Source organism: Aythya ferina (assembly GCF_964211825.1).
Source record: "Aythya ferina genome assembly, chromosome: 7".
Lineage (NCBI taxonomy): Eukaryota > Metazoa > Chordata > Aves > Anseriformes > Anatidae > Aythya > Aythya ferina.
In genome coordinates this window covers 11,551,962-11,565,898 of record NC_140302.1, presented here as the reverse complement: position 1 = coordinate 11,565,898, position 13,937 = coordinate 11,551,962, and the positions used below count along the sequence as shown (strand labels likewise).

The 13,937-nt window shown below is 43.0% G+C and overlaps 1 protein-coding gene across 9 annotated transcripts in view; it reads left to right on the top strand.

Moving 5' to 3' along the window:
• Nucleotides 1-13,937, top strand: part of TSPAN14 (tetraspanin 14) — a 43,572-nt gene that overhangs the window by 16,178 nt on the left and 13,457 nt on the right. For all 9 annotated transcript variants that reach the window (XM_084525375.1, XM_084525372.1, XM_084525377.1 and 6 more), the window contains one exon: nucleotides 6,052-6,102. In XM_084525375.1, coding sequence (XP_084381501.1) covers nucleotides 6,052-6,102 — 51 coding nt within the window. The remainder of the gene's footprint in view (nucleotides 1-6,051; nucleotides 6,103-13,937) is intronic.

The window sequence follows — 13,937 nt, the reverse complement described above, 5'->3', positions numbered from 1 at the left end:
AGTTTGAATGGATCTTCTGGAGATCATCTGACTCAGTCTTCTGTTCAAAGCAAGATCCTTAGTGTAGGGGATCACTGCTCAAAGAGGAAAGCCAGGAATCTTGTGAGCTTCTTAATCATGAATTTTCTGCTGTCTTTAGTCATCCTAATAAAAATGTTAGAGGGCTAGGTTAATTCTGAGACTGAAATGTCTGGATGCTGTTGGAAACCACAGAACTCTGCTACTGTCACAACTAGCTTACTAGTGCACTGTTTTAACATGATACTGGAGCATTAAGCCCTAGGGGCTTGTGTGGCCAACAGGGCGGAAGAGGTGTGAGGTGTTGCTTGTCCACAGTATTGCCGTAGAGCAAATGTTTGAACATAAGCGATATTTTTTCCCCTATCATTTGAGTACTTTTATCATAGCTTCCTGTGTCATAACTTAAGTCCTCATGCCACCAGCTCTGTACTTACTTTTCGTCTTATATAGTACAACTCCCATGTACCTGTAGCAGAATGCTGTAAGAGAAATAGTATTTCTTAGGCTGTGTTCTTTGAAGTTCTGGTTTTCAGAGAAATCACTGTGTTACTGAAGGGATGCTCTTACACAGATAGTGAGAGATGTGTGAAATGGACAGATTATTTTTTTTGTTGTCCCCAAATGTATTAAGATTGTGCTAGACCTATTCCTTTCTAGCAAATAAATAATGAAGTACTGCTTGGGTAAACAGTCTTTAAAGAGCTAAAATTATTTTGTCTTTATTGGGAATGCTATCAGTCATTTGTCTCTGCTTTTTTTTTTTTTTGCAAGAATTCATTTTTTCATTTCCTGAGGAGTTCTCAAGTTTTTGAATATTGATTGTATTCTCATGAAATTAATGATGAAAGTCTAAGGATTTTTGCTTTCCATAGAGAATCTTTTTAAGAGATGCAAAAATGTTGAGAACTTGAAGTACAGTTCATGGGTTTCCGATGATTTTTGTTTTTGCTGGAAGAATTGTTCTTCTGCAGGTGTTAGTAGTTTTGGTAGTTTGCTCAGTGAATGGTCTAAAGCTTCTGCTGAAAAGTTATCATCAGGCTGACCTGGTAAATTATGTGTAACTACAACTCTTTTGGCAAGTGTGGCAGCTATAGTTGTAGAACAGGCTATGTAAAAACATTGAGTGGGAGGGTAGGCACTCTTATAAGCAAGTGCATGAATCTTAGCCAATGCAGTAGTTCAAGAGTCTATGACATCAAGCTGGCTGAGATGGAGAGTCTAGCAATGCATTTAATTGGACAAATCAGTGCTGTGTAGAAGAACAAAGTAAATAAGCTTCTATGTGCCTTAAAAGAAGAGTGGGCTAAAAAAAAATCAGAAGGGAAATGTAACTATGTTAAAATCAGCATTTAAGGAGGCAGTGCTATTTCTGATCAAGATTTTTTGATTTGCAGGACAGGTGCATGGGCACTCATGGGTAAACTGCTCAAATCTGCCTGCTGGAATGAGAAATGTGAATGCTCCAGCAGGTGGGCTGTTAATGTTGCATGCTGTGGATGCAGCACAGCTGCACTGGATCAGGTGCACAGCTGGGCCCAGGAGCCCTGCTGAATCCAGTGCCTCAGGCTGGGGCTGAAAGAGGTGGTCCAGCCTTTCCTCTGACAGATGGTTTGTTTCTACAAACTGGAGTTGGATTTGGAAATTGATCCCAAAGTCAGCTCTTGTTTGGCTACGTTATTTTTAAGTCCTGTCATTTCCATGTGAGTTTTTTCCTCAGAATGAGGGTGGCCACTAACGGGCATGAGAGATGACACCTTGGCTATGTGGACAGCCTTTTTGCCCATTTGAGTTGTTTTCAGGGATATGATGCTAGCTAATCTACATGTAAATGTAGATAAACTGTGTTTGTCTTTCTGTTGTGCTTACTAAAGATGCAGTACTTCTGTTGTTGCCTTCCCTGCTGTATCTCAGAATAAAAGTGAACTTGGTGAACTTCAAAATATGTGGTGTCTTAGTTTACAGGATATGTAGACTTCTCCATGGGTGACTGGTTTTCTTCAGTTTGTCATGTTTCAAATTCATTTCATATGATGAGTGGAAAAATACTGAACTTAAAGGGGCAGATATGGTTCTGTTACAATATTTTAATAATGGCAAGCTTACTGCTTTGTCATCCTTTAGAAATCTGTATTTGAAAGTGTGTTTTTTTTTTCCATGTGCGCAACTTGAGAGTAGAGCCTTAGTTCCGATGGTCTTGAGTTGTCTGACTGGCTTCCAGAATCATTTCTCTGTGCTTTGTGCTTTGCTTTTCCTTCTAAGAAAGGGAGTGGAAGTCACTGGGAGGCTTGGTCTTGGACATGAGTTTAATGTGCAGTTCCTTTGTTTTCTTGGTTTTTAATCATGCTAATAAGATCAAACTTCTCCAAATACACTCCTTTGAGTAGTGTTGAGGCAGGATTGCAGCCCTGCAGTGGATGCTCAGAAGTTTTGGTGAAACCACCCTATGGCATGCAGCAAGGCCAGACCTCCTGCTGAGCTTCAAAGCTGCTTTCGGCGCCCCCCTTCTTCCTGCTCAGTAGCTTCATTTGGTATATTGAAATTAAAAGATTGCAGTGCTGTGAGAGAGGAAGGGCCTGGCTCTGGCACCTTGCCGCACTGAGTCATTCTGCAAAGGGAGCCTGAGTTGTGCTGTGGGAGCCCAGAGGAGTCAGCGGGGCGGGTGGGGCCCTGCCTTGTGCAGCACTGCTCTGAGCCTTTGGCTTTTGCTTTAGAAGGCCTCTGGAGTAAAAGGAAGTGCCTTAGTTGCTTTTCTGTCTGTAGTTGAAGGCTTTTTGGGGCAGCCCAAGAATTATACGTTGGCCAGGATGTGGCTATTTGAGTGAAGGATTATATGTGGTTTTGTCTTCTGAAGCCTTTTAGGCTGTGTGTAAACTGATTGCCCCTCTAATGAATTGAGGGGAGAGAGTGAAATAGGTTTCAGTTGCTGTCATCTTGATTTTATCTTCTAATTCTCTGTAGCTTTGTTTCTGGTTCGTAAGGGTTTTGGGTAGGGAGAATTAAAAGTTTTCACTTGTACTATAGGTGACTTGTAGGGGCCTTGTGCTGAACGTGAAGATGATGGGCAAAAAAAAATCTCTTAAGCTTGAAATTATTTTCCAGAGTTTATTTTTGGAAAGTAATAGAACAACTAAGCTACTATCAGGGTTTCTTGGCTTTTGCAGCTTATGTTGTATTTCATGAATACCTAAAACAGCAGGGTTGTGCCAGGAAGAGGAAAGAATCCACCATCAGGTTGTTTCCTGACCCCAAGAGGAAAAGTCTGGAAAGAGACAAGGATAGGAAGGAAGGAAGGGCTGTAGGCTGCAGATTAGTCTGGTGTGGGTGGAGCTATGATGACAAACACTATTTGCCAGGGGCTGGAGAGAGTGTTTTTCTTAAGAGTAACATTTTATGCGTGCTGAAACTGAATTCAATGGGAATACATTCCAATAACTTCTAACTGGACCTTGAAACAGGCTGGCATGGTTTGTGTGCAAGGGTCCTACTGCAGGAGCTGTGTTCAGCTACAACCTCAATAGGAGAAACAAACCAGGTGCTAAGTTCTCTGTTTGTAGGTGATCCTCATAGCATAGTTGAAGGAATTCAAAGGGTGCTTGGGAACAGGTAGTGTTTAAGCTAAGTGGTTGTCTGTCTGGTGCTTGGGATCTGGCATCAGTATCCTACCTCTTGTGAGTAGAGCTTAAAGCTCAGTGTGGTGTGTTCATGCTCTGGATTTTTTCAGTTCTAAAGCAGGAAATGATCAAGCACTGGCTGCTAGTTTAGTTTCCTGTTCAAAGGGGTACAGTTGAGCTGCTTTGTGTATGTTTCCATCCAACCTTTTATGCGTCATATCTCATAAGTGACTCAATGATACAGAAGTGAGTTGGGTAGTCTAGTCATTTTTCTTGCTTAAAAGTTATTCAGATCCTAGTGAAAGGCAAACTTTTACATGCTTCTCTTTTGAACTAGCTGGCTTGCTCACTCTCCCCCAGGAGCACTTTCAGTTAGCATTGCTGCTTCTCAGCTGCCTGATTTCCCACTCCTGTGGCCAGTTCAGTGAGCTGATGAAGGTTAAAACTCTTCTTTCAGTTCAAGCTGGATCTGTTCCCTTGTCTGCCCCACAGCAGTCACTTGAATGCCTCCTTGTGCAAGAATAGCAGAGAGGATATCTTCCTCGAGCTAATTTTCTGTAGAGTTCCATTCTGAGTATACCCGATGGTGCTTTTTTTTATTGCCATGGTCTTTAGATCAGTTTTCAGTGAGATACTTTAAGTACCTTGCACGTGGCACTTAAAGCAAAGAAATCTCACTTGGGTAAATAACCACTGTTTTACAAAGACAACCTATCTGCAAGTAAGTAATCTCACCTATAAATATAGAAGCTGGTGTCTTTGTTCCTCTGGCAAAATGTTATACTTGACTGCTCTTTGCTAAGTTTGCTGAAGGAACTCTTTGTACTTTGGCTGCTTCCCATGAGAGTTCTGAATCACATCTTAGTTGGACTGAGTTTTAGATTTATCAGTGTTAATTCTGTGAGACCAAGCCTATATTTCTGCTGATAAACTGAGTTTTACTTGCAGCTAGTTTGCATGGGTGCTCACAGCAGTAATTCTGCAAAAATAGTGTTTTGTGAAACTGAATGCTCTATAAAAAGAAATGAGAGCAGTGTTTGTTGAGATGAGAATGAAGCATGCTAGTGAAAATGTACTTGATAAGAATCCATTAAAGTTTATGTAGGAGGGTAATTATAATGAAAGACAGCAAGTCTGAAGAGGACACTTACTAAGCAACATCTGGAAATTTAACTCACTTAGCACTGCTTTGCCTAGTTGTAACTCTTCCTGTGTATCAGTTGTGGGTTTGGTTTGTTGATCTGCATGCTTAAGCGCCACCGTATGGCTTGCTGCGTGCACAGACAGAGCTGTCTCACATCATTTGAGTAATTTTTACAGAATGGCATGGATGATGACACTTGTAGCCCTTCTGGCTTTCTTTTTCCCCACTTCCTGATGGAGTACACTCAGAGAAGCTTCATTTACCCTGAATGCAGTTTAGAGGCAGCGGACAGTGAACCCAGCAGCACTTCAAACCCACCCACATTTTGTCGTGTGAGGGGAAGGGTCCCATTTCTTGCTTGTGCTACAGGAAATTGCTTATAATGCACATTCAGTTCATGGGAGGCACTGCCTTTCCTAGCAGAAAGGATTCCCTTTTCAGGGTGTTTTAAAGGGATTTACTTGTCATGCTCCTGTAGGCTTGGCTGGTGTGTAGGAGCAACCTCAGTTGTTCATATGGTTACAGTGGACTCGGTACATGGGTGTTTCAAGCCAGAATGCCATTTTAAGTAATTGATTGGGTGGAGGGTGATGATGGCCCTCAGTGTGTAGAGGTCATTTTAGCTTGATTACTGAAATTGGATACTAAAAACGAACTGCCTGAGAATGGAGAAATGGAATACAAATTAGGACAAGGATCTAATTTAGTTTGGATGAATATAATTCAGAAGTATTTATTATGCAAGCATGTAAATTGGTGTGGAGTTTGTATATTATGCATTAGATCTGTTGCTTATTGCGAGTAAGTGAATTGAATTAAACTGAAGCAATGGTAAAAAGGGCTCAAACAACGCAAAAAGATGAGAAATTGTATGTAATTAGGGAAGAGTCTAATCTGAGTCTTGACACCAAAGTTATGAAAAGTTAAGCATGCCTGCTGTCTAGGAGTGGTACTATAACGTGACTGAATACAGAATGACCTTGAAGTGTGTTAAATATTTTGGAATCTAATGTATCCCTCTCAAATAATCATGAGTAGTCAAAGTAAAATACTGTCAAAAAGTAGTTGGTAAATGCAGGATTTTTATAGAATAAAAGCATTCTAGATTTTCTTTCTAGGAGTCACTTGTGGAAGAATGTCCTGTTACTATTATCCGGGATTGCAGACAATGTTTATTCTACTTGAGCAATAGTGCTACTGGCTAAGTGTTTGAGAATGTGCTTTCTCACTGATTAGATCTAACGTTCCTTTTTTTTTTTTTTTTTTTTGCTTTAGCTAGCTGGTGTGGCGTTCCTCGCAGTTGGACTTTGGGCATGGAGTGAAAAGGTAAGGGTAGAAATGTCTGTTGCATTGTTTAGTGGCTGCTCTCTCCTGCCCCAGTAAACCAATTTCTCTCCTCATGAAGCAGTGAGGATTAAATATAGCATCAGAGCTCAGGACCATGTTCAGATGATCTAAACTGAAGTTAGTTGGAGTTTCATTTTTGCCCACGATTGGGTATTAAGCTGTGTCCTTCAATGTTTAGGCCTCTTTGTAGGCTTTAAGAGTAGGGTTTAAGAGAACTAAAGATTTTAGACTTTATGAATAATCTTTGTGAATAGTGTTTATGGACTGGTTCTCTCTATGGACATGTTTTCTAAAATACGCTTATCTCCTCACCTCCTTTTATTAGGAATGAATAGTGTTTATATATATGAAACTTTTATGTTCCTTTCAAAAATTAGAATGCATCTCTAGGACCATAGTTCTGAAGTATTTCCATCTTAAGTCCATCTGTTATCTTTATACCCTGTGGAGTTGCAGAAGTGATTGTATGATCATGCAGAGGAACAAAATTGGGAAACATGATCCAGCCAAGTAATGCTTATTTTAGTAAGGTTTCTTTCAGCTTAACAACTTCCTCAGTCAGAGGAAGTCTGCAGGCATGTACCTGCTGAACTCTCATCTCACAAGAGAAGAGGCAGTGTAGGTGTGGAAGTGAATGGATCACCACATTGTTACAAATGTGAAAGCATGGCTTTGTGACTGCAGGCAGTAGGGAAAAATGTGACAATGACTGGAAGACTTAATCTGTGTTTTAATTAACAGAAGAGGGCAGCTGCCCTCACTGAGTTGTGCTGCTGAGTAGATACACTCTCATTACCAATGTAGTGTAACATTTCCATAGAGCACTTGTATAGAGAAACTGCCCGCATACAGTGAGGTTCTGGGATCTCTCTGCTTTTTGGAAGTTCAAGTTTTATGATAATTTTAATGCCGAGGCATTTATTTTCCTCATCGCTCCCAGTGTGTATGCATGATCCTCACAACTATATCACTGATAGATAGTAAGCAGGCTAACTCCATGCACAAATACATTTACCTTCTATTCCCTTATAAAGGGATTTTGTTTCCAGTCCTTATGGAAGGTGTTTTACGGAAGGTGTCAAACTTGTCTTCAGTTTGTATTCTCATTTTCCTAAAATTGCTTCTGTACAAACTGTTCTGTGGAGAAACGCATATGATATCTGGGGTTGGAAATGACTAGCTCCATTTGCCACATGGCCTCTATGGTATGTTAACATTAGTAATGCTTTTACTTTCAGTAAAATTGTTGACTCTGATTTTTCTTAAATTTTGCCTGAAATGTTTTTGTTGTCTGTTCAGTTTTGTAAATAAGTGCCTGGAAGCTTTTCCTGTGGCTTTAAACTTCTGAATGGCTCATGCAATCAGTAGGTTATTTTTCATGCCAGTTGTTCTGTGTGGACGCTTTCATATTAGTGCCACAAAGCCATAGTCTTTGTATGTGCCTGTGTGGATCTGTGTGTTTGCAGATAAGTCTCAGTGAACAATAGATAGGAAGTAAAAGAAAAACATTCTAGAAGCTGTGCTGCAGCCTTTGGGTAAACCCAAAGATAAACTAAAGGTGGTGGGAGAACTTTAAACATCCTGTCTCCTAGTGCAGCTTGAAGTACGTTGGGTCCCTTTAACTGCTTTGTTCATTCTTTTGTCATCTTTTCCAGTATGACTACAACTCAGATTTTTTTTTCTGGACATTATCAGCTCAGAGACATACACAGGACTAATATATCAAAAGCATGGTGTTTTGTGTCAAGTCTTGAAAGTAACTTAATAAAAATAAGTTACCCACCCTGATTTGCATTACCTGTGTGCTGATGAGTCTAATACAGTAAATTAAGTTTTTGATCTAATTGACCTATTCTTATGATCTTTACATGTGCTTTGCTATTCCAAACAGTCATGTAAAAGTTGCTGCACAAAATTAAGTCTATACAATAAAAACTGGATCAATGTTCATACAGTGTCCAAGAAGTATTACAAAAATCATTAAGAGGAAATGAGTGTCACTGCAATAAACAAGTAATAAAATCAAAATTACACAGCCAAAATGTCTGAAAAAGTTTTTTTTCAATAAAACCATTTCAAGAAGGACACAAAGCAATATCTGGGAAACTGGAGATGGGTCAGTTTAACTTCATTCCAGCAAATTCATGACTGATAACAAAGGGAGAGGGAGCAGTCTGCTGGAAAACAAAGCTGTTGCTTAGAGGGACTTTGTGGGCCTGGAAAAATGAGTTGAGGGGAACTTTGTGAAAGCTTATTTTTGCACTTTTAATTTTTTTTTTTTTTTTTACTCCACCCCAGACATGGGATTTATCTCATGCATTAGTACAGGCTGGGTGGGGGCTCACTGCCTGGAAGGCAGTTCTGTGAGGAAGAAACCTTGGGCTGCTCATCAAGTTGAGTATCAGTCAGCAGCCTGCCTTCGTATCAAAGGAGACCACATGTGTGCTGGGCTGTATTAGCACTGGTGCAGCCAGTGGCTGAGGGAGGAGACTTCCAACAGCACTTGTTACTCTGGGGACTGCAACTGAAATACCATGTCTGCTTTTGGAAAAGACCCGCCTGCTACAGGGGAGCCTACCACAACTTACTCTATTGTTATAGGTTACTTATTCTTTAGTCTTTTTAGCTGATCTCTGTGCATCTGTACACATGTAAACTGTTTAAAGGTATGCTCGTAGCTTGTGCTGTAAGTCAGTGACAGTGTGTTATGGTGACAATCAATGTCACAGAATCACAGAATTGTCTAGGTTGGAAGAGACCTCAAGATCATTGAGTCCAACCTCAGACCTAACACTAACACGTCCTCCACTAAACCACATCAGGAAGAGGTTCTTCACCAAGAGGATGGTCACACACTGGGACAGGAGTTTAAGAAGTGTTTGGACTGTGATGGGAGCCGTTGGGCTCCCAGGGCATGGTTTGCCTCACATTGCACAAGTCCCCCCCTTCAGACTCCATACAGCACACCGGCAACACATGGCGCTGAGGAGGGTGCTGAGCTATTCTCCTTGCCCTGCTGGAGGAGCCAGGGCAGGCAGCAGAGCTGTAGCTCCAGAAGGAGCGCAGTTGAAGCCCACGGAATCAGCTCCTCCTCTAAATGCTCCCCGGGGCTTTGGCAGCCCAGCTGTCAGCACCTCATGCTCGCATTTCCTGACCTGGTGTGAAACAGACACTGACAGATAAAGCGTTTGTTCAAACAAACAATTCTTGCAGAGACCAGAGCTCCTGGAGTGAGTGGATGCTCCCCAGGAGCCCAGATGGTCACTGTCCAGGTGGAAAGAGGAGTCTCTGCTTCAAGCTTCCCTGCAGTGGTGTCTTCAGCTGCATGGGGTGTGCCTCCCCCAGGGGTGGTTTTGCTGCGGAGAGGACATGGAGGAGCAATTCCCGACTGAGCAGCATCTTCTCCATGGGCAGCATGCTCAGCTCTGGGGCATGTGGCAAGCAGGGTGTCACTCATTCAGCTTCGCAGCCACTGAGATCATTGCTGGTGAAATCCCTCCTGTGCGTGCTTGCCACGAGGATGGTGGTCAGGTCAGGAGGTGGGTGACAGCTGTCGTTGAGGCATGGGTGGCAAAGTTGGTGCCTACCAGGATACAGACACAGAGCTGCAGATGTCTGAGGTGGAAGGTGTGCCAAGTATGCCAAGGTGTTTCCTGAAGAAGAGCATCTCTGGCACAGCGTGGCTCTGGGGCCACCTCGTGCTGCTGCGAATGCCAGCCTCTGACTACTCGAAGGTCAGGTAGGTGTCTGAGTTATCCTGCTTTGCCCCAAGCATCGGCTTGATTGAGAGGGTTTTGTTGGAGGCATTGGTCAGCATGAACTCTCAGAAGTGGGTGGCGGGCAGCATCGTTAGCTGCATCTGGGCTGACTGAGGCAAGGCCTCCCAGGCTTCTGCCACCAGCTCCTGAAACCACGCATGTGCCGTTTTCCACACATCCAAGTAGGAGCCGCAGCAGAGGGTGTCCAGGAGGTTCGGGTCCTGATTCTTCAGCTCGTGCTCAGGACAGTGGAGGAAGCACAGCTTGTTGCCCAGTATCCGCTCCCATGTGCACATGCACTGCAGCTCACATGGAGGCAGGAGTTCCTGGCCAGCCTCTTCCCTTCGGTGCCCAGCTCCAGGTGGAAGGCGCGCCCAGGTGGTGGGTTCAGGGGCACGAGCAGGCGGTAGATGGTGTCACGCTCAGTGGGACCAGAGACGCTGCCCACCCCAATGGGTGGCTGCAGCCATGGCATGAACTTGTTCCTGGGGAGGCCCTGGCAGGCGGCGAGAAGGTTGTCCACCAATTCCTCCACAACCTTGCCCGTTCCTTCCAGGTCCCTCACCGGCCACTGCAGGTACTCGTTGACAAATCTGTGGGCATCCAGAATGTCATTGGGGTCTTCCTCAGAGTTGTCATAGTCCTTCTTTCCGGAGATGCCTTTCTTGGTTCTGCTGCGTAGCTCACGGCACAATTTCATGAGCATGCAGCGGAACACAAAGAACTGGACGAGCTCTCCCGTCAGGACCCAGAACTGCCAGTGCTGCAGCACAGACAGGAGCAGGGTTCCCACACGCGCCCAGCCGTGCTCCTGGTCCCTCTGCTTGATTTCCAGCAACAGCTGCATCATGCGAGCCTGCAGCTACTCTGCACGTTGCTGCATGCATGTATTTGTAGCCTCATCCAGTTTGTCGCTGACATTCTGTGGGCTCTGAATTAAGCCCAGGAACGTCAAAGCGAATAAGATTGCTGAAACCATGGTCTGAAAGAGTTGAGAGAGAAGGGGGTCAGTGGGGCTGGGTGGGAGCTGGCTGGTGGCCAAGGAATCTGGGGCAGGAGCCGCAGACCCCTGGGTTTGGGTAGGAGAGGGGGTGAGGGAGCTGGGCGGCAGCAGGGACTGCGGCCAGAGCTGGTGGTGACAGCCACAAGCCCTGCCCTGAGCGGCTGGGCCCTCGCTGCAGGCTTAGCAGCCCATTCCAATGCCTCACAACCCTCTCAGTAAAGAAGTTCTTCCTAATATCCAACCTAAAACACCCCTGGTGCAACTTTAGCCTGTTCCCCCTTGTCCTGTCACCAGGCACATGGGAGAACAGACCAACCCCCACCTCGCTACAGCCTCCTTTAATGTACTTGCAAAGAGCGATAAGGTCACCCCTGAGCCTCCTCTTCTCCAGGCTGAACAAGCCCAGCTCCCTCAGCCGCTCCTTGTAGGACTTGTTCTCCAGGCCCCTCACCAGCTTTGTTGCCCTTCTCTGCACCCGCTCAAGCACCTCGATGTCCTTCTTGTAGCGAGGGGCCCAAAACTTGAACACAGTACTCGAGGTGCGGCCTCACCAGAGCCGAGTACAGGGGGATGATCACTTCCCCAGCCCTGCTGGCCACACTGCTGCTTATGCAAGCCAGGATGCCGTTGGCCTTCTTGGCCACCTGGGCACACTGCTGGCTCATATTCAGCCAACTATGTAAGTCCAACTAATGTAAGTGTAAGAAAAATCAACTGTCCTTGTTGGATGTTTTCGTAACTTCTGTACTAATGTACCTCAAGACTGTAACTGTAAGTTTTTTCAAGGCAATTAGTATTTGCCCTCTGTTACTGATGTATTTCAATTGAGGTGGAGGTATAGTGCTTATAAACATGAAAAGAAATGGAAAATAAAGCACGTACAATTGAACTCCTAAGTCACTGTTAAAAATGACTGAGAAGAAGATTTAAAGACTTTTATTTCTTGATTTTCTTGACACTGACCTCAGTAAGTGGGCTTTATTTCTATACGCCTCATTTTCCTGTCCCTTTTGAGTTGCACACATTTAGAATCAGCACTGCATGAGGAAAGAACCTGTAAGAAATCTAGATGTTATTGGGAAGGGTGGCCTGTGCTGCAAAGGGATTTATAAATACCAGTTTTTGCAACCTCTTGCTTGTTGCACTAGTACCAGATGTCACTTCCAATGAAACCTGATGTGTCATTGTTTAATATACAAAACTCAGCCCTGGAATTTCTTTGGAAAAAAGGCAATTCAGCTCTACTTCCGATGTTTTCTTTCAAGTAAATCAAGGTAGGAATAACAGCCTTGTGGTCGGGGAAGAAGGGGAGGCTGAATTACTGCTTATTGAAAGAATTTACATTTTCCTTGAAAGTAAATAATTCCACAAGTTCAGTTCTTTGGCCTGTGATATCAGTGATATCTTGAAATCCTGATTGTTGGTGGGGAGAGAAGGGAAAGTCAGATGGCACAGGCAGAAACGTCCTTGGAGACATGAGTGAGATAAGATAGTGTCTTTGAATTTTTGAAAAAAATTGTTTTTGGAAAATCCTTGAACTAAAAATCCTTGAATTAATTTTCTTGTTGACTTCCTTCCTTTGGGATTTTTTACTTAACATCTTTTGTTAGCACCCCTACGCCCTCCCCACTCTTTTGAAAAGAGACTGTTGTAAACATCAAATGTGAATATGAGGACTTGTGAACCAATGTCTGAGGGTGAATAATAGAGCCCAGTTCCTGCCTCCTTTTCTTCATAACATCCTTTGATCAGAGGAAGTTTTCCTACAAAAGATGTTGCTTGAACAAGTGAGATTGTCTGAGAAAAGCTTGAGTTTGGGTGTGGGAAGGAGATAACTGGAAATGGCTGTGAAATTTTCAGCATCCTATTCATGTTCACGTGACTAGTTTCATAGCTTGTTTCATAGCATGTGCACTGAATTCGTCTTGGTATCTTCCCTGTTTGCAGCGTCTGAGATGAGGGTTTTTGAGGCCAGAGGTTGATTAGGCAGCACTCCGATTTACCCACTAGACTAAGTGTGATAGCTAGCTTTGAGGTCTCTGTTTGTAAGGATGACAATGCCACTGATGACACTGACTAGAAACGCCTTTGCTTCCCAGAACTTTTTGAATATTGGGAAATCTATAAACCATAACCAATTCTTAATAGGATATTTCAACTCAGTCACCAGCCTGTGGCAAGGCATTCCTGAATTCTACTGTTTAATTACTTTTTTTGTTCCTTCAGTCAGTTTTGATTTAAAAACGAACAAAAAGCAAAGCAAAACACAAACACCAGGCCCCTATTGTCTTGCTGTCACTAAATTAACAGCTCTAATAAGATCTGTTGTAAACCACACTATGAAAGAAGACAAACTCCTGTTTGTCTCTGGAGTACTGCTAACCAGTGTCTTTTCATCAGCTGAAGTTTTTCTCCATGTGAACGTTTTCGCTTAAGGTTTTATTATACAATAAATCCAATACAGTATTTTTGTTAGGTAAATACATAATTGTAAAGTGATACGAATTTTTCCAAGGTATTTTCTTGGATTGAATATTCTTTGGTTGAATATTCTTTTCTTAGGTTGAATATTCTTTGCGCTTAACTCTAGCACAAGTACCTGAGTAGCAAAATAAACATGTACATTCTCTTGACAGAATTAGACTGCTTGTATAAGTTGTAAACCTTAAGGAGCTTATTTGATACCTTTCTCTTGTATCAAATGCAATTACCTTGAGAATATACTTTAAAAAACAAACAGTAAACATGTAATGGCATCTTTTGTTATGTCAGTTTTAATAATTTTTCCGTTTTCAAGGGAAATATTTCCTCCTTGAAATAATCAGTCTGTTGCTGGGTCTGAGAGGAGCATTAAGACCACATCAGGGCTGCTTGGATGTTGCTATGGATTATTCTTGTTAACTTCAGCAGTTTCAGCTGTTTGTCCCTTCTGTTTTTTTGGGGATTTGCACGCTATTCTTGCACATTACCTGGAAGTCTTGTGTTATATGTATTTGATGGGATTGTAACAGTATCTGGTGCATAAATTAATTTTGGGAAGGTGACTGCTTCAT